Source organism: Garra rufa, chromosome 25 (genome assembly GCF_049309525.1).
Source record: "Garra rufa chromosome 25, GarRuf1.0, whole genome shotgun sequence".
Taxonomy (NCBI): domain Eukaryota; kingdom Metazoa; phylum Chordata; class Actinopteri; order Cypriniformes; family Cyprinidae; genus Garra; species Garra rufa.
Window position 1 is genome coordinate 7,715,418 of NC_133385.1, and position 26,678 is coordinate 7,742,095.

Here is a 26,678-nt window from a genome sequence, read left to right on the forward strand (position 1 = left end):
AATATGCAGGTTTCAGTTTTCAGTGATGACGCATCGTAAAAACCCTCTATAACCTCATATGGTGTTGTAAAATATTTAAATTAGTCTTTAAAACCATTTTTGGGACATCTGACCTCTCCTGGCCTGCGGTGTCCCACAGCTGCAGAGCGACTGGTGTTGAATCGACTGTTACACTCCTGACCTGAAAATCCATTCCTGTCAATCAAACATCACATGACATGTCAGCACACAAAAAAGGAATTAGGTTAAGAGAGCCTAAAGCCTACGCAATTTTGGCCCCGATTTACAGTCTAGAGAAGTCGAGGCTGGTTGCTGAAAGACAGAGGAGTCTGCAGATTTGAGTTGACAGATTCCATAGAAAATCGTGTAGTGTATGATGGTCACAGACTCAGATTTTTTAGCTTCAGACTTTGATTCCATCCAGTCGGAGGATATCAAACATGTTTGATATTTTCAGCTGATTTTAGAACGCGTATTGTTTTCATTTGTTATGCATCTCCTAGCAACAAGGCACACATTTCTGCATGAGTTGTTGCGATCGGAACAACTTTAAAGTCTGCTATAAATCTAGCGTTTCTCACCCACAGTTGAGGCTAAGGCATTGGGAAAGTGACCACTGCAGTAGTGATGGATGAAAGAGCTCTTTCCCACCGCGGAGTTCCCCAAAAACACTACCTTAAACACACGCTGCGGGTCACAGAATGCACTCTGGAGGAGGAGGAAGAAAGAAAGTTTTTCTTGGAAAGCCACAGCAAGCAGGTAAATATTTGACTTTTCTGTTAAGATCAAGAATTAATGAACTCAAGATTGTTAGTTGTGTTTGTAAGCGGCAGAATAATAATAATCTGAGGTTTATTTGCATCCAAGACACAGCCATACAGTGAATAAATAGCAGTTATGATGACACAGTAGTTATTTTACAGTAAGTACCGTGGTTTTATCAGACTGGTAGGTGGTTTCATCTTCTCTCACTTCAGATATAGAGAGTCTTTTCGGACTTGAATCTGTTAGCGAGCTGTCTGAATCCTCAGGGTCTTCATTTGGGTTTTCCGTCAGCTGTCTTTAAAAAGGATAAAATTATTTTAATACAACAAAAAATAAGAAATGTAAAATTATTTAAAAACTTTGAATTGCCCTCATTGCTAAAAAAATCCAGCTAAAACATGCTACTGTTGATGGTCTAGATGGTTAACTAGACTAGTAAACCTGGTTTTAACCTAGTAGACCATCTTGGACCAGCAACAAACCAGGGTTATTATCGTTAACTGAAAACCAAATTAAAACTAAAACCATAAAGAACACTGTTACACAAAATATTTCAGTTAGTAGCCAAAGCATAATTTCTCATTTTCTTTAAAAAAGTACTAAAAAAAAACTAAAAATGAAACAAATAAAAAATGTATAAGAACTATATATACATTTTAAAATAGTAATAGTAATAATAATAAATATGACAAAAACAACAAAATTATTAAAACTTAAACTAAAATTAAAAATGGAAAAAAACTGAAAATACAAAAATGGAAACTAAATAATAATTTAAAAAAAAAAACTAAAATAACACTGAAAAAAAAGTGTGTGTGAGCTGTTTTTACGAGCAGGAATAAAAATTTGGGAACATAAATGTTTTAAGATGCTAAATTACATTTTGCAACATTGAGATGGCTAAAAATAATCCCACGATTCACTAAAGGTTGCAATTAAAGTGTACAATAGCAATTCTGTGAAGCTATACCAAGTTTCGAAATGCACATCTTATATATGTATATTCATATGTCTTTTTATTTTAGTGTTATGTGCATTAATATAGCATGCATAAGGTTTAATTAGATACCCACCTCTTTGCTGATTTCCTTGGTGGAAAATAGTTCCCCAGTATGGATTCCTTCCTCTGCAAAGCGTTCGTCACGTGAGATGTCTGAGGAACAGTTGACGAGATATGAAATCAATTTTAGCTTCAGCTTTAATGCAAATTGTTTTGAATGAATGTCTAAGAAAATTTTGCATCTAGTTCATCTTATAAAAAGTATGCATACTAGTCTCCCACAGCAGTAATTGATGCAAAACTAATGTGTTTGTATTGGTTTTATCTATAAGCAATGATTTTCAGTGTAAAATGTGACATTTTGACACTGGTTTTGAAATAACAGTACTCGTGTATATGTGAAAGCATGTAAATGACCCAAAAAGATGACATGAATCAAGATGAATAAACTTTTTTTATTGTTTTCTGTCATAATGCTTAACAACATAACCATTTGTTCAACTTAAAATCTTAACATAATCTACATTTTGTTCTTGTTGCGTCAATCAGAGACCAAACAAATAAACTGTCATTGGACAGAACTGCTCATTTCAAAAGAAACTACCAAACAAAATTGTACTAAATCACAAATACAAAAAAATATATGAAATAAGATAAAAGTTAATGAGGTAAAGTGCCATATATCTCAATGCACTGAAATGTAATTGGTAAATTACTTAAATCAAATCTTGTTTTTTTGACTGGCTTTATTTGTTAAAAAAAAAAAAAAAAAAAAAAAGGGCATTAAGTGATTAAGGCTCTTCTCTAACAGAAATAACCACTTTTTTGGAATCACACGTGTTTTTGTAACAGACCAAACAAAGATCAATTTTACTCCAAATGTTACTCGTTTGATTGGAGAACAAGGCTGAATTCAATATTCACAGTTTCAAATGTTCCACACAAGGTCTTCGTTGAGTTCAGAGTTTCCTTCAAGTCATTAGTTGTTTTCGTCATAGAGGCTGACGAATGGAACAAGCTTTCCCGGGAATAAACTAAACAGAGCTGCACCTGGAAAATGTGAATTTTCCAGAAAAGGGCGTGGCCGGCATCATCCACAACCTTTGGAATTCCCGAGGGAACATGGGCTCATGGAAACCCATATAAATACATCCAGATGAATGTAGCCATTCACATTTAGCTGCACCTTCTTCAGTTATGCATTGTGGGCAATGTTACATGGGCAAAAGGCAGGGCTAATACGGGTAAATAGAGCGCATCCACGGCGAGAAGGCGTGAACACAGCGGCATGGTGGGTAAGGACTGGGAGACATGAAGGGGTATTTTTGACTAACCATCTTCTGTGTCTGATGGGCATCTTTATCATCCCGAAGACGCTTGTTCATGTCTCTACAAAAGAGAAAGTGAGAGAATTTCAGTTACATTTTAAGATCCTCCTCGCTTAACTTTTACAGCCTTGGAATATAGACATCAAATCTAGTTATCAATTAGATGGACTAATGATTAATCAAACATCTTAAACCTCCGTCTGTTTCGATGGCCAATTCTTAAAGCCTTATCTTTCAGATAAGAGCATTTATTGTACTAGACAATTTCAGTTCAGTCATCCTACCTGAGAAGATCCAGTTGTCTGATGAGGCTTTCCCGTTCCTTCTGCATGTTTCGGGACACTTTCAGGACTTCTCTGTAATGAGAAACAGTCAGACATGAAAAAAACATATTATCAGGAAATAGCATTTTATGTTTGTTTGTTACCTTTAACATCCATGGAATCTTTCTATGCCACAAAAAGTTCTTTATAGTGGAAAAGGTTCTTTAGATTTCTTAGAAGAAATGTTTATTGAAAGGTTCTTTGAGGAACCAAAATGCTTCATCTACTGCATTCATGCAAACCCCCCTTTTGGAGCCTTTATTTTTTAAAGAATGTAGTAGCAATAGTATGCAAACAAAGTATTTAAAAAAATACAATTCAAAGCCCACCTCTCTTTGCCCTTCTGCTGTTGTTTGATGGTGTTCTGTATTTGTTGTAGTTGGCTCAGAGCGTGCTGGAGCTCCTCTCGGCTCTGCTCCAGTTGGTCCTGCAGCTGTTGGTTGACGTTCTGCAGTCGGCGGTTCTCCCCACGAGCGCCAGCCTGATCACTGCTCAGTGCGTTGATCTTGCTCTCCAACTGCACACACACATACACACACAGGTGGGGTGAGTCACACCCTCCTGCTGGTTCAATAAATCAAATGTGCTGACGAGTGAATGTACCTCTCTCTGCTTGGTGAGAGTGAACTCAAGTTCTTGTTCTCGCATCCTCAGTTCCTGTAGTAGCTGCTCTTTCTTGTTTCCTTGCTTCATGCTGTCCTTCATCACAGAGCAGACCAACACCACACCATCATAATCATCAATCACATTACCATCATCAGTATCATCACCTGAATTACCACTATCACCATTGTGAATATCACAATTACATTACCGTCATCACCAAAGTCACCATTAGCATATTTATCACTTTGATCAGTATAAACAATATCAACTATCAACATCACATCCACGTCAGTGCTATTATAATCACCATCATAATCACCATACACAATATCACTACCACCATCAATATAATACTATCAGAATAATCACCATGATGATCACTGTCAAAATCAACAGCATCATGACCATTACTATCACAATCACCATCATCACTATAATAATCACTAGGAACAAAATTATCACCATCATCAATAATATTGTCACCATTACTATCACAATAATCACCATGATGATCACTGTCGTTATCAACAGCATCATCACCATTACTATCACAATAATCACCATGATGATCACTGTCAATATCAACAGCATCATCACCATTACTTTCACAATCACCATCATCACTATAATAATCACCAGGAACAAAATTATCACCATCATCAATAATATTGTCACCATTACTATCACAATAATCACCATGATGATCACTGTCATAATCAACAGCATCATCACCATTACTATCACAATCACCATCATCACCATACTAATCACCAGGAACAAAATTATCACCATCATCAATAATATTGTCACCATTACTATTACAATAATCACCATGATGATCACTGTCATTATCAACAGCTTCATCACCATTACTATCACAATCACCATCATCACTATAATAATCACCAGGAACAAAATTATCACCATCATCAATAATATTGTCACCATTACTATCACAATAATCACCATGATGATCACTGTCATTATCAACAACATCATCACCATTACTTTCACAATCACCATCATCACTATAATAATCACCAGGAACAAAATTATCACCATCATCAATAATATTGTCACCATTACTATCACAATAATCACCATGATGATCACTGTCATAATCAACAGCATCATCACCATTACTATCACAATAATCACCATGATGATCACTGTCATTATCAACAGCATCATCACCATTACTTTCACAATCACCATCATCACTATAATAATCACCAGGAACAAAATTATCACCATCATCAATAATATTGTCACCATTACTATCACAATAATCACCATGATGATCACTGTCGTTATCAACAGCATCATCACCATTACTATCACAATAATCACCATGATGATCACTGTCAAAATCAACAGCATCATCACCATTACTATCACAATAATCACCATGATGATCACTGTCAAAATCAACAGCATCATCACCATTACTATCACAATCACCATCATCACTATAATAATCACTAGGAACAAAATTATCACCATCATCAATAATATTGTCACCATTACTATCACAATAATCACCATGATGATCACTGTCGTTATCAACAGCATCATCACCATTACTATCACAATAATCACCATGATGATCACTGTCATTATCAACAGCATCATCACCATTACTTTCACAATCACCATCATCACTATAATAATCACCAGGAACAAAATTATCACCATCATCAATAATATTGTCACCATTACTATCACAATAATCACCATGATGATCACTGTCATAATCAACAGCATCATCACCATTACTATCACAATCACCATCATCACCATAATAATCACCAGGAACAAAATTATAACCATCATCAATAATATTGTCACCATTACTATCAAAATAATCACCATGATGATCACTGTCAAAATCAACAGTATCATCACCATTACTATCACAATCACCATCATCACTATAATAATCACCAGGAACAAAATTATCACCATCATCAATAATATTGTCACCATTACTATCACAATAATCACCATGATGATCACTGTCGTTATCAACAGCATCATCACCATTACTATCACAATAATCACCATGATGATCACTGTCATTATCAACAGCATCATCACCATTACTTTCACAATCACCATCATCACTATAATAATCACCAGGAACAAAATTATCACCATCATCAATAATATTGTCACCATTACTATCACAATAATCACCATGATGATCACTGTCGTTATCAACAGCATCATCACCATTACTATCACAATAATCACCATGATGATCACTGTCATTATCAACAGCATCATCACCATTACTTTCACAATCACCATCATCACTATAATAATCACCAGGAACAAAATTATCACCATCATCAATAATATTGTCACCATTACTATCACAATAATCACCATGATGATCACTGTCGTTATCAACAGCATCATCACCATTACTATCACAATAATCACCATGATGATCACTGTCATTATCAACAGCATCATCACGATTACTTTCACAATCACCATCATCACTATAATAATCACCAGGAACAAAATTATCACCATCATCAATAATATTGTCACCATTACTATCACAATAATCACCATGATGATCACTGTCGTTATCAACAGCATCATCACCATTACTATCACAATCACCATCATCACCATAATAATCACCAGGAACAAAATTATAACCATCATCAATAATATTGTCACCATTACTATCAAAATAATCACCATGATGATCACTGTCAAAATCAACAGCATCATCACCATTACTATCACAATCACCATCATCACTATAATAATCACTAGGAACAAAATTATCACCATCATCAACAACATCATCACCATTACTATCACAATAATCACCATGATGATCACTGTCATTATCAACAGCATAATCACCGTTACTATCACAGTCACCATCACCACCATAATAATCACCAGGACCAAAATTATCACCATCATCAATAATATTGTCACCATTACTATCAGAATAATCACCATGATGATCACTGTCAAAATCAACAGCATCATCACCATTAATATCACAATCACCATCATCACTATAATAATCACCAGGAACAAAATTATCGCCATCATCACCATTACTATTACAATAATCACCATGATGATCACTGTCATAATCAACAGCATCATCACCATTACTATCACAATCACCATCATCACTATAATAATCACTAGGAACAAAATTATCACCATCATCAATAATATTGTCACCATTACTATCACAATAATCACCATGATGATCACTGTCGTTATCAACAGCATCATCACCATTACTATCACAATAATCACCATGATGATCACTGTCATTATCAACAGCATCATCACCATTACTTTCACAATCACCATCATCACTATAATAATCACCAGGAACAAAATTATCACCATCATCAACAACATCATCACCATTACTATTACAATAATCACCATGATGATCACTGTCATAATCAACAGCATCATCACCATTACTATCACAATCACCATCATCACCATAATAATCACCAGGAACAAAATTATCACCATCATCAATAATATTGTCACCATTACTATCACAATAATCACCATGATGATCACTGTCGTTATCAACAGCATCATCACCATTACTATCACAATAATCACCATGATGATCACTGTCAAAATCAACAGCATCATCACCATTACTATCACAATCACCATCATCACTATAATAATCACCAGGAACAAAATTATCACCATCATCAACAACATCACCATTACTATTACAATAATCACCATGATGATCACTGTCATAATCAACAGCATTGTCACCATTACTATCACAATCACCATCATCACTATAATAATCACTAGGAACAAAATTATCACCATCATCAATAATATTGTCACCATTACTATCACAATAATCACCATGATGATCACTGTCATTATCAACAGCTTCATCACCATTACTTTCACAATCACCATCATCACTATAATAATAACCAGGAACAAAATTATTACCATCATCAATAAAATTGTCACCATTACTATTACAACAATCACCATAATGATCACTTTCATCACTATGAGCATCATCACCATTACTATCACAATCACCATCATCACTATAATAATCACCAGGAACAAAATGATCACCATCATCAATAATATCAATAAATCAATAATATTGTCACCATTACTATTACAATAATCACCATGATGATCACGGTCATCATTATCAACATCATCACCATTACAATCACCATGAACTATGATTACAATAATCATAATCACAACTGGTATCATAATCACTAGGAACAAAATTATCACCATCATCGGTCTTTGCCATAATCACTATCATTACCATCGCTATAATAACCACCATGAACAATATCATAATTTCCTTTTTTTTTCTTCATAAGACTGTTCTACAGGTTTGTTAAACCTAAATCTGTTTCATATTTATAGTGTGTTTGTGCGCATATTTACCAGAGCTTGTCGTTTCTCTCTCTCTTCTTTTAACTGACTCTCCATGTCTTCATACATGGACCGAACCACTCTGTCATGATCCTCTTCTCTCCTGTGAATCATTTAACCGCACAGCACATTTCATTTATCTCAACACATAGAAAAAGACGTGCTTATTTTACAACAGGTAAAGGAATGCAATGAGGGCTGACCTGCGCAGGGCCTCTTCTAAATTGTCTTTCTCTTTGAGTGCATCCTGAAGATGAGACACAGTGTAGGAAAGAACTTCCTCCAAAACACCTAGCAGCTCAGGTTTGTCCCTCTGGAGCTCACACCACAGAGTACACAACTCCCACTGACTAACACACAAACAGAGCAACAGAATAACATCATCTTTGAAACAACCCAAAAAGCTTGTATAAACTTGGTGTAAAGTAGTGGTAGATGTGGCCCATAAACGTTAAGAATAACAGTATTGACCTAAACTTCAAACAGACAAACACAGTCAGACTTATCTTATCTGTTACACAGTGGTGACCATAGCTGTGTATATTTACTCACTCTTTGAAGAGTTTATCAGCTCCCAGCTCCATGAGGATGTGTGTGAATCGGATCTCCGTCGGCTCTACTTTCTCCTCTCCGACCACCTCTCCACTCCTCGGTCTCTCCTCTGGCCCACAACCAACAAGTTCTCCTAATTTAGACACAGAGATTTACGCATGTAACTTAATTTAACATTCAACAGTAAAATAAGTAAGAATTTGTTGTTTCAACTTAAATACTTTTAGTTATTAACTTTTATTATTTGTGCTCGATTTAAGTTTAGTTAACTTTAGATTAGTTAAGCTGGATATTTGGATTATCTCAACAAATTTTAAGTTGTTATAGCAAATTGCAGCCACATTTTTTACAGTGTACTACACATAGTATGTTATATAGTGCATACTACTTATATGGTATAATAGTATGTGAAATGATATGAAATATGTAATGAAACATTTCAACACATAAAATCGCAGTGTTTAATACAGAAAGTGGTGTCCGGTTATAAATCTATTAAACATACTTTTCAGTAAATTAAATATTGCGGAAATAATAAATTAAACAAACAAAAAAATATACTAATTTCAATTTTAAAAATTAAATAGTAACTTAGAAATGTTGCCTTGGCAACTAATTGAAACAAGTTTAAGTACTAAAATTACTAAAACTGAAAGTATTAAAATGAATTAAAGCTATATAGAAATATTTTTTAAATGTCTATTAAAAATGACAAAAACACAATAAAATTATTAAAACATACTAAAATTGACAAGAAAACTGAAAAATAAAAACTATTTAAAAATAGTGATTTTTTAAAAATCTAATAAACTGACAAAAACACAATAAAATTATTAAAACATACTAAAATTGACATGAAAACTGAAAAATAAAAACTAATTAAAAATACATAGAAATATTTTTTTTAAAACCTAATAAAAATTATTAAAACATACTAAAATTAAAATGAAAAATAATAACTAATTAAAAACAAAATATTTTTGAAAAATCTAATACAAATGATGAAAATACTAAAATTAAAATGAAAACTGAAAAATAAAAAATAATTAAAAATACATGGAAATATAATTTATATTTTTAATGTAACAAAAATTACAAAAACAATAAAATTATTAAAACATTAAAATTAAAAATAAAAAAATAATTAAAAATACATAAATACATAGAAATATATATTTTTAAATCTAATAAAAATCTATGACAAAAACATAATAAAATTAATAAAACAATAAAATTACAATGAAAACTGAAAAATAAATATGAATTAAAATATATAAAAATATATATTTTTTGAAATCTAATAAAAATGGTGAAAACATAATAAAATTATTAAAAGATAATAAAATTAAAATGAAAACGGAAAAATAAAAACTAATTAAAAATACACAGAAATATTTTTGAAAATCTAATAAAAATGACAAAAACATAATAAAATTATTAAAACACTTAAATTAAAATGAAATATAATAACTAATTAAAAACAGAAATAGTTTTGAAAAATCAAATAAAAATGACGAAAACATGATAAAATTATTAAAACACTAAAATAAAATGAAAACTGAAAAATATAAACAAATTAAAAATACATAGAAATATATTTTTTTTAAATAGAATAAAAATGATAAAAACAAAATTATTAAAACATACTAACATTAAAATGAAAACAGAAAAATAAAAACTAATTTAAAAAATTGTTATCATTTAATTATCAGTTTTCAGTTCCTGAAATAACTAAATACTAAAATATATCACATATATAAATGAATAAATAACACTAAAATAACACTGGTTATTAACTTAGAAATACAAAAGTATGATTATTTTATTTCTTTTATTTTATAAAATATATTTTTAAATTAAAATTTATTTATTAATTAATTAATTTATTTTTAATTAAAATTATTTCAAAATGATACAATATATATATATATATATATAAGCTTAACAAAAACCCAAACTTAAAAAAAAAAAAAAAAGTGTTTTATACAAACATTCACACTAACCTAGGCCCGTGTGGAACTCGAGGGGTGTGAGGTAACCATTTCTGTCTCTGTCCAAGCTCTCAAACACTGATTCCAGCTGGTCAGGAGACAGAGGAAGCTCTTGTTGAAGCCGCTGGTGGATCAAAACATGATAAGACACATTAAACACATTCCACATTAAACACTACTACTAAAGAAACCACAGAACGTAGACATGTAACGCCACCACCCCGTCCAGTCTCACCTGCATGTCTCTCTTCGTGATGAATCCTTTCCCCTCTTTATCACACAGCTCAAACATCTCTTTAGCTTTGCTCATTCTGTCCTGTCTGTCTGACTCCGGCGAGGTCGTACCGTTGGACGACTGTAACCTCGCCGTCCGACTCGGCAAGGGACTTCGCAGTCTGGAGCGGGGCGACATCTGACCGCTCCCCGTCCCCTCCAACACCACCCCGTCCTTCAACCAGCCAGACATAACTACAGAAAGAAAGTGGGCGGACAGGAATGAAAATAGGGAGCTTGTAAGAAATGTTACTAATGTGGTCAAACCAGGTTAAACAATGTTAAGAGTACAATCTTAGCTCATAGTTCTTGTTCTAATTGGTCACAAGCGTGACAAGTAACAAAAACAAGACATTTTGTTGGCTGTTTGGTTGCTATTTTTGTTCCTTCACGGCCCCAAATCCAACTCCAAATACCTGCATGTTAATCATTAAATATGTTCATTAATATTTTCGGACTTCAAACTGTGATTTTGTTAAACACTGACTTTATTTAATCGGTTAAAGTCAGCTTCATTAATAGAACATGCAGAGGATGTCTGAAATATCCTGCTTCTTACATATCGACAAATAATCGTTAACCAGGATGTTAAACAGTCCTTCAAATAGGTGCCATGTTTTCTGACCCGAGACGCAAATATAACCCAGCTGTAACATGCCATATCGCAATGACATCTTTATGTGTTTGTGCTCATATTATTAGCAGCTGCGATCACATGAATGGTTTGGGGACTTTACACATGAACTAAAGAAAACAGAGCTCCTCCTTCAGTAAATGTCTAGACTACCTAAATGACCTGCTCCACATTTGCAATTAAACAGAGAAACTTGACTTAAATGGGTCAATAGCTGATACTAATATACAGTTGAGGTCAAAAGTTTACATACATCTCGCAGAATCTGCAAAATGCTTGTTCACATAGTAGACGTTTACACATAGAGAAAATAATAGTTGAATTTTTAAAAATGACCCTGTTCGAAAGTTTACATAAGCTTGATTCTTGTTGTTACTTGAATGATCCACAGCTGTTTATTTTTTGTTTAGTGCTAGTTGTTTAAGTCCCTTGTTTGTCCTGAACAGTCAAACTGCCTGCTGTTCTTCAGAAAAATCCTCCAGGTCCCACAAATTCTTTGGTTTTGCAGCATTTTTGTTCATTTGAACCCTTTTCAACAATGACTGTATGATTTTGAGATCCATCTTTTCACACTGAGGACAACTGAGGGACTCATATGCAACTATTACAGAAGGTTCAAACGCTCACTGATGCTTCAGAAGGAAAAAAGCATGCATTAAGAGCCTGGGGTGAAAACTTTTGGAATTTGGAGATCAGGGTAAATTTAACTTATTTTGTCTTCTGGGAAACATGTAACTATCTTCTGTAGCTTCTAAAAGGTAAGTACTAAATAGAGAAAATATGATATTTAGGCAAAATAAGAAAAATGTACCCATCTTCATTCTGTTCAAAAGTTTTCACCCCCAGCTTTTAATGCATAATTTTTCCTTCTGAAGCATCAGTGAGCGTTTTAACCTTCTGTAACAGTTGCAGATGAGTGTGAAAAGATGGCTCTCAAAATCACACAGTCATTGTTGGAAAGGGTTCAAATACACAAAAATGCTGAAAAACCAAAGAATTTGTGGGACCTGAAGGATTTTTCTGAAGAACAGTGGGCAGTTTAACTGTTCAGGACACAAAAACACAGCTGTGGATCGTTTAGGTATGTAAACTTTTGAACGGGGTCATTTTTATAAATTCAACTATTATTTTCTTTGTGGACTATATGTAAAGGTCTTCTATGTGAAATATCTTATTCAGGTCAGTACTAAATAAAAAAATAACATGCATTTTGTACGATCCCTCTTATTTCTGTAAAACAATTAGCATTTTGCATATTCTGCAAGGTGTATGCAAACATTTGACCTCAACAGTATATTTATACAACAGTTTTCAGTCATGCTTAGGTAAATTTGGTATTATTTATATACTGTTATAGTATTTATTAATATTTTAAATCAATTATATTTTCAGTTTTCATTTTGGTGTTAATTTTGTTGTGCTTTTGTCATTTTTATTATTTAAATGTTATATATTTAGTTTTATTTTTTTTTTCATTTCAGTTTTAGTAATTGTATTTTAGTTAGTTCACTGAAAGTTTGTTAATGATTTTTCATATCTGTAATTATCAATAATAACACTATTTATTTAATTACATAAAAAGCTAGTTATGCATTAAAATGTTACACAACCGATTAACTGGGAAGAATCAATTATCACCTGAAGTTGTTGTTAGACGTCAAAACTGATTTAAAAAAAAAAAAAGTAATCTGCAAATGCTGATAATCTCAAAATGGCCAAATAATGTTCAGTGAGTGTGCCTCACCCGTCAATGCCTAATTGATTCACACAAATATGAAATCCTATAACACGGTTAATGATTTGATCGAATGCAAAAGTCCACGATTATATGACATTTTATTACATAATCATAAGGCTGTTGGGAAATACAGCAGCATCAAAGCACCTGGGAATTTCGCAAGGATAGACGGACGTGGCATTAAGATTTAATCTTAGGCTTTAGGACACTCCCTCTCATGGCACGAACAAATACGGTATGTCCACCAGCAACCCATGGTCATCTGTCAAATTACACTGAACATTTATGCAGAACTCAGGTAACTATCCAAACACATACATGTCACAATTTCTCTTCAACGTCTTTGGATTTCCACAGATCTCCAGGATATGCACTGCAAAACAGGATGAAGCCATGTGACAAGACTGTGCGTGTGCATGCAGAGAGGGAGTGTGCAAAAGCAAAGTGAAATGCAAATAAAGACTTCAGCTCGGTTTACACAGACAGCATTCAGAGCTCTTACTCATAATCACGAGTTTGCGGATGAGGGCTGGACGCAGGGGAAATACCTCCATGTTAAAAATGACCACAGGTCATATGAAACATGAAATATTTGCCTAATGAATTAATGGCTTGGGTTGTGGTTGGAACAATAGCTCTGAGTGATTATGACTGATTTGAATCAGTGATATCTGGAAAGCCATGTGCTGAGATCATATAAAACAGGTGCCATGACCCTGCAGAGGACACAGTCACAAGGGCCCAACAGTAAATTAAAACTACTTTAAGGAACCCAGCAGGCACTGGATGTCAGTATAACGTCAGGTTGACGTTGGACCCCAACATTGACAGATACTGTACAGTGGTTGAAAATGAAAATCTGGGTTGACGTCAATATTTGACATTGACTTAATGTTGGATTTTAGTTTTAAAACCCCAAAACAATAAAAAAAAAAAATATCAATGTCAGCTGACAACGGTATTAGACATCAAGTTAACATTGACATTAGATGTTGAATAGACATTGAATTTTGGTCACTCGATGTTGCAACTGAAATTTAACCAAATATCAATGTCTTATGATGTTCTCTTTTGTTAATATACAAACAGCCCCAAAATATTTGAAGACTGAAAAGCAACTGTAAATAAGTCGTTTACCTTGAAAAATATGTGGCCCTGGACCACAAAACCAGTCTTAAGTAGCACGGGTATATTTGTAGCAATAGTCAGAATTATCTATTTTTCTTTTATGCCAAAAACCATTAGGATATTAAGCAAAGATCATGTTCCATGAATACATTTAGTCAATTTCCTACCATAAATATATCAAAACTTGATTTCTAATTAGTATATGCATTGCTAAGAACTTAGAAGGCGATTTTCTCAAGTTTCAAATTTTCAAACAGTTGTATCTCTGACAAATATTGCCTTAACAAACCATACATCAATGGAAAGCTTATTTATTCTGCTTTCAGATGATTTCAAAAAAACTGACATGACTGTTTTTTCAGAATATCAGTTTCAGAATCATTCTTATGGTATAATGATTTATAATAAGCCGAAAAGCTTCGGTTTTCTTTCCTACATTCCTCCTCAAATGTGTGTTCAACATGTAGGTTGGATGAGCGGGCACAAAAACGTGTGAAAAGTGCGGGTTGCTTTATGGACAATATGGACAAGCAACAAACGCAAAAAATCATATCTAGCTACTTGAATGAGGAAAAAACTGCTTGACACAATTACATTTAAATAACATATTTCAAACCTGCAAAACAATCAGACATGAATTGTACCATAATGGTGCTTCCAATGCTCAAATAGCATTAAATATGCTATTCCAGGATGGACAAGTCAATGCGCATGTGCAGTCCTAAACGCACGCTTTAGGTCTGTTTTTATGGCAACCGGAGCTTCGTATTTAGAACATGGGATTTATTCGGCCATTTTGCATCTGTGGTTTGAGTTGCAGTTTTCCCATTCATTAGTAACATGAGTGCTCCATCAGTTGAGGTCAATCTGCAAAATGTTAATTATTTTACCAAAAAAAGAGGGATCATACAAAATGCATGTTGTTTTTTTTATGTAGTACTGACCTGAATAAGATATTTCACATAAAGGACATTTTACATATAGTCCACAAGAGGAAATAATAGTTGACTTTATAAAAATGACCCTGTTCATGATTTTAAGACACACCTTTTCACACTGAGGGACTCATATGCAACTATTACAGAAGTTCAAATGCTCACTGTATGCTTCAGATAGAAAAACAATGGATTAAGAGCCAGGGGTTGAAAACTTTTGGAATTTGAAGATCAGGGTAAATTTACCTTATTTTGTCTTCTGAGAAACATGTAAGTATCTTCTGAAGGGCAGTACTAAATGGGAAAAAATATGATATTTAAGCAAAATAAGAAAAATGTACACATCCTCATTCTGTTCAAAAGTTTTCACCCCCTGGCTCTTAATGCATGGTTTTTCCTTCTGAAGCATCAGTGAGTGTTTGAACCTTCTGTAATAGTTGTTATATGTGTCCCTCAGTTGTCCTCAGTGTGAAAAATTGGATCTCAAAATCATACAATCATTGTTGGAAAGGGTTCAAATACACAAAAATGCTGAAAAACCAAAGAATTTGTGGGATCTGAAGGATTTTTCTGAAGAACAGCAGGCAGTTTCACTGTTTAGGACAAACAAGGAACTCATGAACAATTATCACTAAACAAAAAAAAAAAAAAACAAACAGCTGGACTATATGTAAACGTCTTTTATGTGAAATATCTTATTCAGGTCAGAACTACATAAAAAAAAACTTGCATTTTGTATGATCCCTCTTTTTTTGGTAAAATAATTAACATTTTGCAGATTGTAGGGGGCTGCAAAGTTGCAAAATTACATAAAACTACATACAGTTGCTTTAAGTGACACTGTAGGGTCATTGTATTAAGTGACATTCTGACAGTTTGTTATTTACAATGACATTCTGTGATCTAAATAATAAAGTAATAAAGTTTTAAGGGCCAGTGTTTCAACACAAAACGTTTGTGTTGATTTCGTGATTCGATTTGTGTGCGAATACACCAAAATATACAGGCTTGGCATGTTTACACCTGCAATAAAGCCATAGAGGAATTGCAACACTCAAGGTCAAATAAACTTCCAGAGCTTTGCTACAATTACAAACGAAAATCACATGAGAGATAAAGTCTGGCAGCCATATGTCAGTTTCAGATAAGAAAACATAGTGCACACATGTATGTTTTTCTCTGTGTTAGAGCAAATCATACAGAACTATTATAGCTAAAGTATTTTGTCTACATCCAATTGCAATTAATCAAACCTGTCAGGAAAAGTTAAATCATTAATTTGTTAAAACTGCAAACCCAGGAAGAAAACTCTCAGATATGCGCAAGAACACAATTGCAGTGATCCACTTAAAGTATATTAACATTTAATACTTAATACCGTATTGTCTACACAATGGATTTAGACTCAAAACAGACATGAACTTTATACATCAGTAGTGTTAGGGGTAGGTTTTATATTTATATATTTATTATTTATATATTTAATATTTATATATTATATATTATACCACGGTGTTAAAAAGGTGTATGTCCAAAAACATGGTAATACCATTGTACTCTTTTGTAAAAAGGATATAATTTAGACTGAGAATTGTTCTAAAAGAGTTATATTAGACTGGCAAATGTTGGTCTCATGCATAATTTAAACCATATGTCAGCAGTTTCCTCTTTGCGTTTGTTAAAACAAACGGAACGAACTTAAAACTAAAGGAACTAGCGTTAAACTGAATATATAATCCAATAATGTCATTCAAACAAATGAATAAATAAAATAAAGAAACAGAACATACCAGACCTGTGATGCGATGTTCCTCAGGTGTGTATCGTTGCACCTGTGAACGTCAGGTGTCTTATATGCTAGTGTTTATCCAGCAGAGGGAAGTAGAGAACCAAGAGCCACACAATACCGTATTTCTCATAATAAATAATCGCGTGTTCGCTCATATTTTTTTTTGTTTGGATACTCCTCCTCCGTCCGTTTTAAAACCTTTTTCACATTGTAAAGGAAAGGAAGGAAAGGAAAGGGGGTGAGTGAGGCCAAGTATGGTGACCCATACAAGGAATTTGTGCTCTGCATTTAACCCATCCAAGTGCACACACACAGTAGTGAACACACACACACCGTGAACACACACCCGGAGCAGTGGGCAGCCATTGCTGCGGCGCCCGGGGAGCAGTTGGGGGATCGGTGCCTTGCTCAAGGGACTCACCTCAGTCGTGGTATTGAGGGTGGAGAGAGTGCTGTACATTCACTCCCCCACCTACAATCCCTGCCGGACCTGAGACTCGAACCTGCAACCTTTGGGTTACAAGTCCGAATCTCTAACCATTAGGCCACGGCTGCCCCGTAACAAGTTTTACGTTTCAAAGAATCAATAATAGTATAGGTACGTTGATAAAGATATAGGCTACACATAAATACACAATAAAAACAAACAAAAACGGTTAGGTTATAACTTTAGGTTGACGTTGTTTATTTTAGATTAAAATAATATTACTACTGTTACTAAAATGTTTATTACTATAGTTTGTTTTTATATATTTAGTGTACACCTATATTTCAGTCGTTACGGTAACCGGATCTTCACGCCGTTGCCACGGGATACGCGGCAGCGCTCTTGCTCTGCTGTGCCTCACGAACAGCTCAAGTCAGAAACTCTCCGTTGCAATCTCGGGATATCAGGATGTTTTTACTATTCACACGGGTGATTTTATGATTCATGCAGAATTAAGGGAGGCAAAGTCTGCGTTTTGACTTGGACGCGTTTAAAGGTGTGTAAAAGTTTAAAGTTGTGTGCGTTTGGTTAGCGGTTAGCCTTTATAGCTGGTTAAATCTCTTGTTGATCAGAATAAACGACCTGTTCATGACTGGTTTTAAGTAATTTCGCTCTTGTTGAATGCATTTTATGTTGTTGTAGAATTTAAGTGCACTTTACCAAATTTGTCCAAAAGCACTACTTTGTTAATGTGTTGGTAAACAGATTGAAAAACATAATACATAACTGTTAGATGTTCACACAGGACCTGAGTGAACTCATCCAGTGAAGAAGCAACAGCTAATCTCGTGCCTTCTGTCATTGTACACAATCTAATTAATTCATTAGGACTGATGCTGCATGAACTGTCGATATTTATTGGTGAACGTCAGGAGTGTTGAGAGAAGCTGGTTAATCTCTTTGTTTAGGCTGTATGGAGTTTTGAATCAGACGGAGATTAGAGATGCCCAGAGCGTCTCATCTCCTCCTGCACTCAGTGAAATTAACCCGTAATCCCCTCAGTGACCTGCTGCTCTTCCTGTGTAACACCTTGGATAACACATGCTGAAGGACTCTGACTCACGGCCCAGTCCACACACCAGGCCAGTGTGACAGCGGTCCAGCTCTGCAGCTCTGCTTACTCCACAGGTGAGTAGATAGATAGATAGATAGATAGATAGATAGATAGATATTCAGCAGATAAACAGGCAACCAGACAGATAAACATTTAGCAGAGAAATAGACATTTGAAAGATAGATAGATAGATAGACAGACATTTAATAGATAGATAGATAGATAGACAGACAGGCATTTAGCAGAGAGACAGACAGACATTTGATGGATAGATAGACAGACAGACAAATAGACATTTAGCAGATAGACATTTGATAGAGAGATATAGATAGACATTTAACAGACAGACAGACAGACAGACAGATAGATAGATAGATAGATAGATATTCAGCAGATAAACAGGCAACCAGACAGATAAACATTTAGCAGAGAAATAGACATTTGAAAGATAGATAGATAGATAGATAGATAGATAGATAAACAGACAGGCATTTAGCAGAGAGACAGACAGATAGATAGATAGATAGATAGATAGATAGATAGATAGATAGATAGATAGATAGATAGATAGATAGATAGATAGATAGATAGACATATAGACATTTAATAGATAGATAGATAGATAGATAGATAGATAGATAGATAAACAGACAGGCATTTAGCAGACAGACAGACAGACAGACAGACAGATAGATAGATAGATAGATAGATAGATAGATAGATAGATAGATAGATAGATAGATAGACATATAGACATTTAATAGATAGATAGATATTCAGCAGATAAACAGGCAACTAGACAGATAAACATTTAGCAGAGAAATAGACATTTGAAAGATAGATAGATAGATAGATAAACAGACAGGCATTTAGCAGAGAGACAGACAGACAGATAGATAGATAGATAGATAGATAGATAGATAGATAGATAGATAGATAGATAGATAGATAGATAGATAGATAGATAGATAGATAGATAGACAGATAGACATTTAATAGATAGATAGATAGATAGATAGATAAACAGACAGGCATTTAGCAGAGAGACAGACAGACAGACAGACAGACAGACAGACAGACAGACAGACAGACAGATAGATAGATAGATAGATAGATAGATAGATAGATAGATAGATAGATAGATAGATAGATAGACATATAGACATTTAATAGATAGATAGATAGATAGATAGATAGATAGATAGATATTCAGCAGATAAACAGGCAACCAGACAGATAAACATTTAGCAGAGAAATAGACATTTGAAAGATAGATAGATTAATAGATAGATAGATAAACAGACAGGCATTTAGCAGAGAGACGGACAGACATTTGATAGATAGACAATTAGCAGAAAAATAGACATTTGATAGATAGACAGACAGACATTTAGCAGATAGACATTTGATAGAGAGATATAGATAGACATTTAACAGACAGACAGACAGATAGATAGATAGATAGATAGATAGATAGATAGATAGATAGATATAAACATTCAGCAGACTGCCAGACATTTGATAGATAGATAGATAGATAGATAGATAGATAGATAGATAGATAGATAGATAGATAGATAGACAGCCAGCCAGATAGACATTTAGCAGAATTAGATAGATAGACATTCAGCAGATAGACAGACAGATAGACAGACATTCGATAGATAGATGAATAGATAGATAGATAGCCAGCCAGATAGATAGACATTCAGTAGACAGACAGACATTTAGCAGATAGATAGGCATTCGGTAAACAGACAGACAGACATACAGACAGACAGACAGACAGACAGACAGACAGACAGACAGACAGACAGACAGACAGACAGACAGACAGACAGATAGATAGATAGATAGACAGATAGACAGATAGATAGATAGATAGATAGATAGATAGATAGATAGATAGATAGATAGACAGACAGATATAGATAGATAGATAGATAGATATTTGGCAGAGATAGATATACATTTGATAGACAGACAGACATTCGGCAGGCAGCCAGACAGATAGACATTTAGCAGACAGATATAGATTTGATAGATAGATAGATATTTGGCAGATAGATAGATAGACATTCAGCAGACAGCCATACAGATAGACAGACATTCGATAGATAGATGAAAAGATAGACAGCCAGCCAGATAGAAAGACATTTAGCAGATAGACATTCAGCAGATAGACTGACAGATAGATATTTAGCAGAGATAGATAGACATTTGATAGATATAGACAGACAAACAGCCAGCCAGCCAGACATTTAGCAGACAGATAGACATTCGATAGATAGACATTGAACAGATAGACAGCCAGACAGACAGAGATTCAGCAGACAGAGATTTTTAACAGACAGATAGACATTCAACATGATAGACATATTTTAGATAGATAGAATTCTGATGTGATTTTATCTTCTTCACTATCCATTCAGGAGGAACATCTCAACACGCTCTAATGAGGATTTCTCTTCAGGAACATTAATGTTCACCTGAGCATCTGAATGTTTACTCATGATAGTATCCAGCATGGCTGACGCCAGGATTAAACGACTCGTGGAACAACTCCAGGAATTATCATCTCAGTGCTTTGGTTTTTCGTGGAGTAGCAGGAAGTGAGATGGAATTTCCTCCACATAATCACGGCAAGATGATCTCCACGTCAGACGTCTGCTGAAGAGTTTCATATGGCGGAGGGCTGTGGTGGCATTGTTGTGTAATATATTCCGGATCACTGCAGACATGCTCCAGACCAATAACTACTCGCTGGTGCTGCTGATCCAGCTGGCACTGCTGGCCTTTGACCTGTTCGTCAACTCCTTCAGTGAACTGCTGCGCTCCGCGCCAGTCATACAGCTCGTGCTGTTCATGTGAGTCTGTTACAGATTTCACCACATCAATCTGATTTGCTCAATATCGAAAGCAGATCAAATTTAGGAAAAAGCAGACGAACTGATAAAATGCCAAACTTGAATGCAATGCAAGATTCTTTGAATCAAAGCAAATTTATGAATGGTTTTTAACATCATGTTGGTTATCTGTCTTCTTGTTTCCGCAGAATCCAGGACATAGGCATCTTGTTTAACGTGATCATCATTCTCCTCATGATGTTTAACACATACGTGTTCCAGGTGGGGCTGGTGTCCCTGTTACTGGAGCGATTCAGAGCGCTGCTCATACTGTCTGCACTCTATCTGACCCTCAGCATCTCCTTTCACTGCTGGGTTATGGTGTGTATACACAAACACACATACATCGAATATTACGTCACTGAGCACAGAAAATTGTTGCTATAATTCTAAGAATTTCTGGCCACTTTAAAACCATTCTACTGCATTTTGCACAAAGTTATTATTGTATAATGTTTAAATTAAAAATAAAACGTGACCCTGGACCACAAACCATTCATAAATCACAAGGTTATATTTGTAGCAATAGGCAAAAATACATTGTATGGTTCAAAATTATCAATTTTTTTAGGATAAAGATAATTTTCCATGAAGATATTTTATAAATTTCCTACTGTAAATATATCAAAACTTAATTTTTGGTTTGTATTATAATATGTATTACTAAGAACTTCATTTCGACAAATTTAAAGGCGATTTCCTCAATATAATTTTTTTTGCACCCTAAGATTCCAGATTTTGAAATAGTTGTATCTTAACAAACCACACATCAATGTAAAGCTTATATATTCAGCTTTCAGTAAAAATTTTAAATAAAATTGAGCCTTATGAATGGTTTTGTGGTTCATGGTCAAAAATAATAAATAATAAACATTTTATTTTATTATTAAAACCATTCTGCTGCAATTTAACAAAATTATTATAGTATGATATATATAAAAAATTAATGAATAAATGGCCCATTCTTCTGGAATTGTATTGTATTATTATTGTATATCAATTAAAATAAGATAAAATTTTGCAAATTCCTCACCATGCTTAAATCTATTCTGCTGAGGTTTTGCAGAAAATTATAATATTTAAAAAAACAACAACTAGTGTATCATTTAACTTTTAAACCCATTCTGCTGAAATTGAACAGGAATATATATATATATATATATATATATATATATATATATATTCTATAATATTATATTAATATTGAAATGTCACTCTTTGTATTTCAAGTAGTGTTCATTTTATGTCTTTAAATCCATTCTTCTGGAATTGTATTATTGTTTTTTTTATTGTAGAAAATCATTTTTCAATTATTATTGTATATCAATTAAAAATTAAAATGATAAGTTGTAAAAAATCATTTGTAAATTCCTCACCATACTTAAATACATTCTGCTGAAATACTTGCAGAAAATATTATGTAATGTTTAAATTAAAATTACACTAAAATAATATATAAAATACATAAGTAATTTATATTGTCCTAACTTGATTCTGTAAGTTTTTCCTTTATTATGTTAATTTCCCATGTTTAAATCCATTTTGCAGATCATTATTGTATAATATATAAATAATAATAATATAATAATAGTATATCATTTGCCATAATTTTTGACATTTTTGCCTTTATTATGATAGCGCAGTAGGAGAGAGATCAGGATCAGTCCTTCGAACTGAAAATTATCAACTAAAAATGATTTATATTGTGTCCAAAAATTAACTTTAGAGAAAATCATTAATGAATAATATAGAAAAAAAACTATTTATTTTGCATCCAATGTTCTGTATAGAGTGTTTTTTTTTTTCATATTGGCGGCACTAAACGTAAATAACGCCACTGAACTGAATGAAGCTTGAATATTTAGCTGATTATTCCTGCTGAAAATGGATCCATTATTGTCATGATTTGGGCTGTACTAATCAGTCAGACCAGGAAAAACATTTTTTATAGACTGCCAAAAGATATATAACAAATCAAGGAGAAGAGGAGCAAAAGGCGTTTGTGGTTGGTCAAATTGAAGAATGCAATCTAAAATTCAAATTTTCTTTCATTCATTTATTTCCTGTCAGAACCTGAGGTGGATGGAGTCCAATCGTTTCGTGTGGACGGACGGTCTGCAGGTTCTCTTTGTGTTCCAGAGACTAGGTAAGCCGACCGTGAGACATTAGCCAAACCCCAAAATAGATTTCACGCGAGGGTCACTGTCAATCTCGTCAAGAACCTCTCAATCACTTACTAAATTTATCTCTCATGATACAAAAGCTGTCGTAGAGGTGTCCAATTAGAAGTTAACCATTGTGTGTTGATGGTTTTGTGTCTCCCCAGCTGCTGTGTTGTATTACTACTTCTACAAACGTACAACCGAGTACCTGGGAGACCCTAGACTTTACGAAGATTCCCCGTGGCTCCGTGATGCATTCGCTAGAGCCCGACAGTGAAACAAAGCACCTGGAAACCAAATCCAAATGGTGCACGAGGGACGTTAACATTGTGGAATATAACACACGACCGAAGCATTTCAAGAAACAAAACAGATGGACTCTTTCAGAGCCCTGCCACCGTAAAACAAACTAATGAATTGTAGAAAAGAGCCAAGATGGCTTCTATGGAGCACACTGGCAGATGGAGAGATCAAATAGGACAAATGATCTAACTGCCGGCACCAGGTGTAAAGCTGCATTCATCATAAATTGCTTCTTACATGTTGGTTGCGTAGACATCTTGTTGTGTAGCATGAATTATGTACTAAAATGTCTTTTTATATGGTTTTGGATCACTGCTACTGATCATACAGTCGAAGATTTCGTTCACTTCAGTTTGCCTTTGAAACGACGAGTGGAATTTGGTCTGAGGAATCGTCATATTTGTGGGTTTTTTTGTATACTGTGCCCATTTTTTTAAACATTTTGTTTGTAATGTTTTAATAAACATCCTCCAAATGTCACATTCGCTATATTTTCAGTCAACTGTCGACGGAGCATCAACAAAGTGCCTCACTGTTCACCCAACACTAGCAGAGCGTCAGTGCACTTGTTATGCCGTATAGTCGTAATTGTAGTTTCTGTCACTACTGATGTACTAATAAACATTTTCCCTTGGCCTGATTTGTGTTGCTTTACTTCTTATATTTATCAAGGAATAGTTCAACCAAAAATGAAAGTTTGTTGAAATGTACTCACCCTCATGACCAAGATGTAGATGAGTTTGTTTCTTCACCAAAACAGACTTAAAGAAATTCCTGTGTGGAAAGAGTCCAAACATCTGATAAAAACAAACAATAATCCACACAACACTTGTAGGCGAAAAACTGTTCGCTAAGAAACAAATTTAAGGCATTTTAATAAATCATGGTTAATCATGGTTTTCTTTCTTTTTTTTTGTTTTTATAAATGTACTGCCTTAATGGTTTGTTGTTTTACTGTTAATAAAAAAAAAGGATTAAAAAAAAAAAGATTTGCGATAAGCACTCCGATCTGAATCAGAAGATTCACAAACCATCATTTCAGATCGGGATTTCGGAGCACGGATCACGAATCATTCAATGATTTGCGAACCCGTTCTGAAGGTCTGATCTAGATTAAATGATTCACGAACCTACTCTGAGGCCCTGATCTGAATTAAATAACTCACGCACCAGTTCTGAAGTTCCAATCTTAATCAAAAGATCTGCTCTCCATGCTTCAAAGCTCTGGTCTAAATCAAAAGATTCGCAGACCATCATTTTAGATCGGGACTTCGGGGCGCAGGTCACGAATCATTCAATTTGTGATATGATTCACAAACCCGCTCCGAAGTTCCAATCAGAATTAAATGATTCGCAAAGGAGCGCGGATCACGAATCATTCAATTTGCGATATGATTCACAAACCCGCTCTGAAGTTCCGATCTACATAAAATGATTTGCGAACCAGACCTGATCTGAATTAAATGATTTGCAAAGAAGCACGAGTCATGAATCATTCAATTCACGAAATGATTCACAATCTGCACTCTGAAGTTCCGATCTGAATGAAATGATTCGCGAACCAGCTCTGAAGCGCCGATCTAAATCAAATGATTCGCAATCCACGCTCCGAAGTTCCGATCTAATTGAAATGATTTGTGATCCACGCTCCAAAGTTTCAATCCGAATCAAAAGATTTAAGGCCCGTTCACACCAAGAACAATAACGATAACTACAAATGCAGTGATAACTATATCTGTATCCACATCAGTGAACAATAACCATCTGTTTTTGTAGCATCTAAACAGTGAATTTAGCGTAAACTATCTAATCTTTAACGTAGTCAATGAAGTGGAATAAAAACAATACATACTCTTTTCTGCTGCAACTTCAAAGGAGGCAAGGCAATGTTGTCCGAATTAGCGTTGAATTCCTGAGGTAGTTTTGTGTTTTATGTTACTCTGTTTGCTGTGCAATGTCAGTTTGCTTCTTTACAATGTTGTCTGCTATTTTAAATGCACAAGCAAAAAAATCATTCTGAAAGTGATCCCAACGATATTGTTGCCCTGTATCGTTATCATTATAGTCGTGGTGTGAACTCTGCTATTCGCTTAAATTTGAAATGATTTTTAGAACGTTATCTTTATAGTTATAGTTCTTGTTCTTGGTGTGAACAGGCCTTAAGAAACATCATTTCAGATCGGGAATTCGGAGTGTGGATCACAAATTATTCAATTCACTAAGGCCCCGTTTACACGAAGGGAAGACGCAGATATTTCCCT

General features: G+C 34.2%; 2 protein-coding genes across 3 annotated transcripts; one reads left to right on the top strand and one right to left on the bottom strand.

The window, feature by feature from the left end:
- Nucleotides 1-2,221: 2,221 nt before the first annotated feature.
- Nucleotides 2,222-17,561, bottom strand: cracr2b (calcium release activated channel regulator 2B). The gene is made up of 10 exons (XM_073832204.1): nucleotides 17,507-17,561; nucleotides 11,244-11,476; nucleotides 11,021-11,132; nucleotides 9,018-9,150; nucleotides 8,669-8,815; nucleotides 8,478-8,568; nucleotides 4,020-4,115; nucleotides 3,746-3,933; nucleotides 3,378-3,449; nucleotides 2,222-3,154 (listed from the first exon to the last, which is right to left on the bottom strand). The coding sequence occupies exons 2-10, from the start codon at nucleotides 11,472-11,474 to the stop codon at nucleotides 3,001-3,003; spliced, it is 1,224 nt and encodes a 407-aa protein (XP_073688305.1). The 5' UTR covers nucleotides 11,475-11,476; nucleotides 17,507-17,561; the 3' UTR covers nucleotides 2,222-3,000.
- A 767-nt stretch (nucleotides 17,562-18,328) lies between these two features.
- On the top strand, nucleotides 18,329-24,988 carry tmem138 (transmembrane protein 138). Of its 2 annotated transcripts, none has more exons than XM_073832128.1 (6): nucleotides 18,329-18,488; nucleotides 18,901-19,120; nucleotides 21,479-21,913; nucleotides 22,102-22,273; nucleotides 24,023-24,098; nucleotides 24,279-24,988. In XM_073832128.1, the coding sequence occupies exons 3-6, from the start codon at nucleotides 21,786-21,788 to the stop codon at nucleotides 24,389-24,391; spliced, it is 489 nt and encodes a 162-aa protein (XP_073688229.1). In that variant the 5' UTR covers nucleotides 18,329-18,488; nucleotides 18,901-19,120; nucleotides 21,479-21,785; the 3' UTR covers nucleotides 24,392-24,988. The 2 variants fall into 2 exon arrangements, with proteins under 2 accessions (XP_073688229.1, XP_073688230.1); XM_073832129.1 differs by having other exon boundaries at nucleotides 18,995-19,120.
- The last annotated feature ends 1,690 nt before the right edge of the window (nucleotides 24,989-26,678 follow it).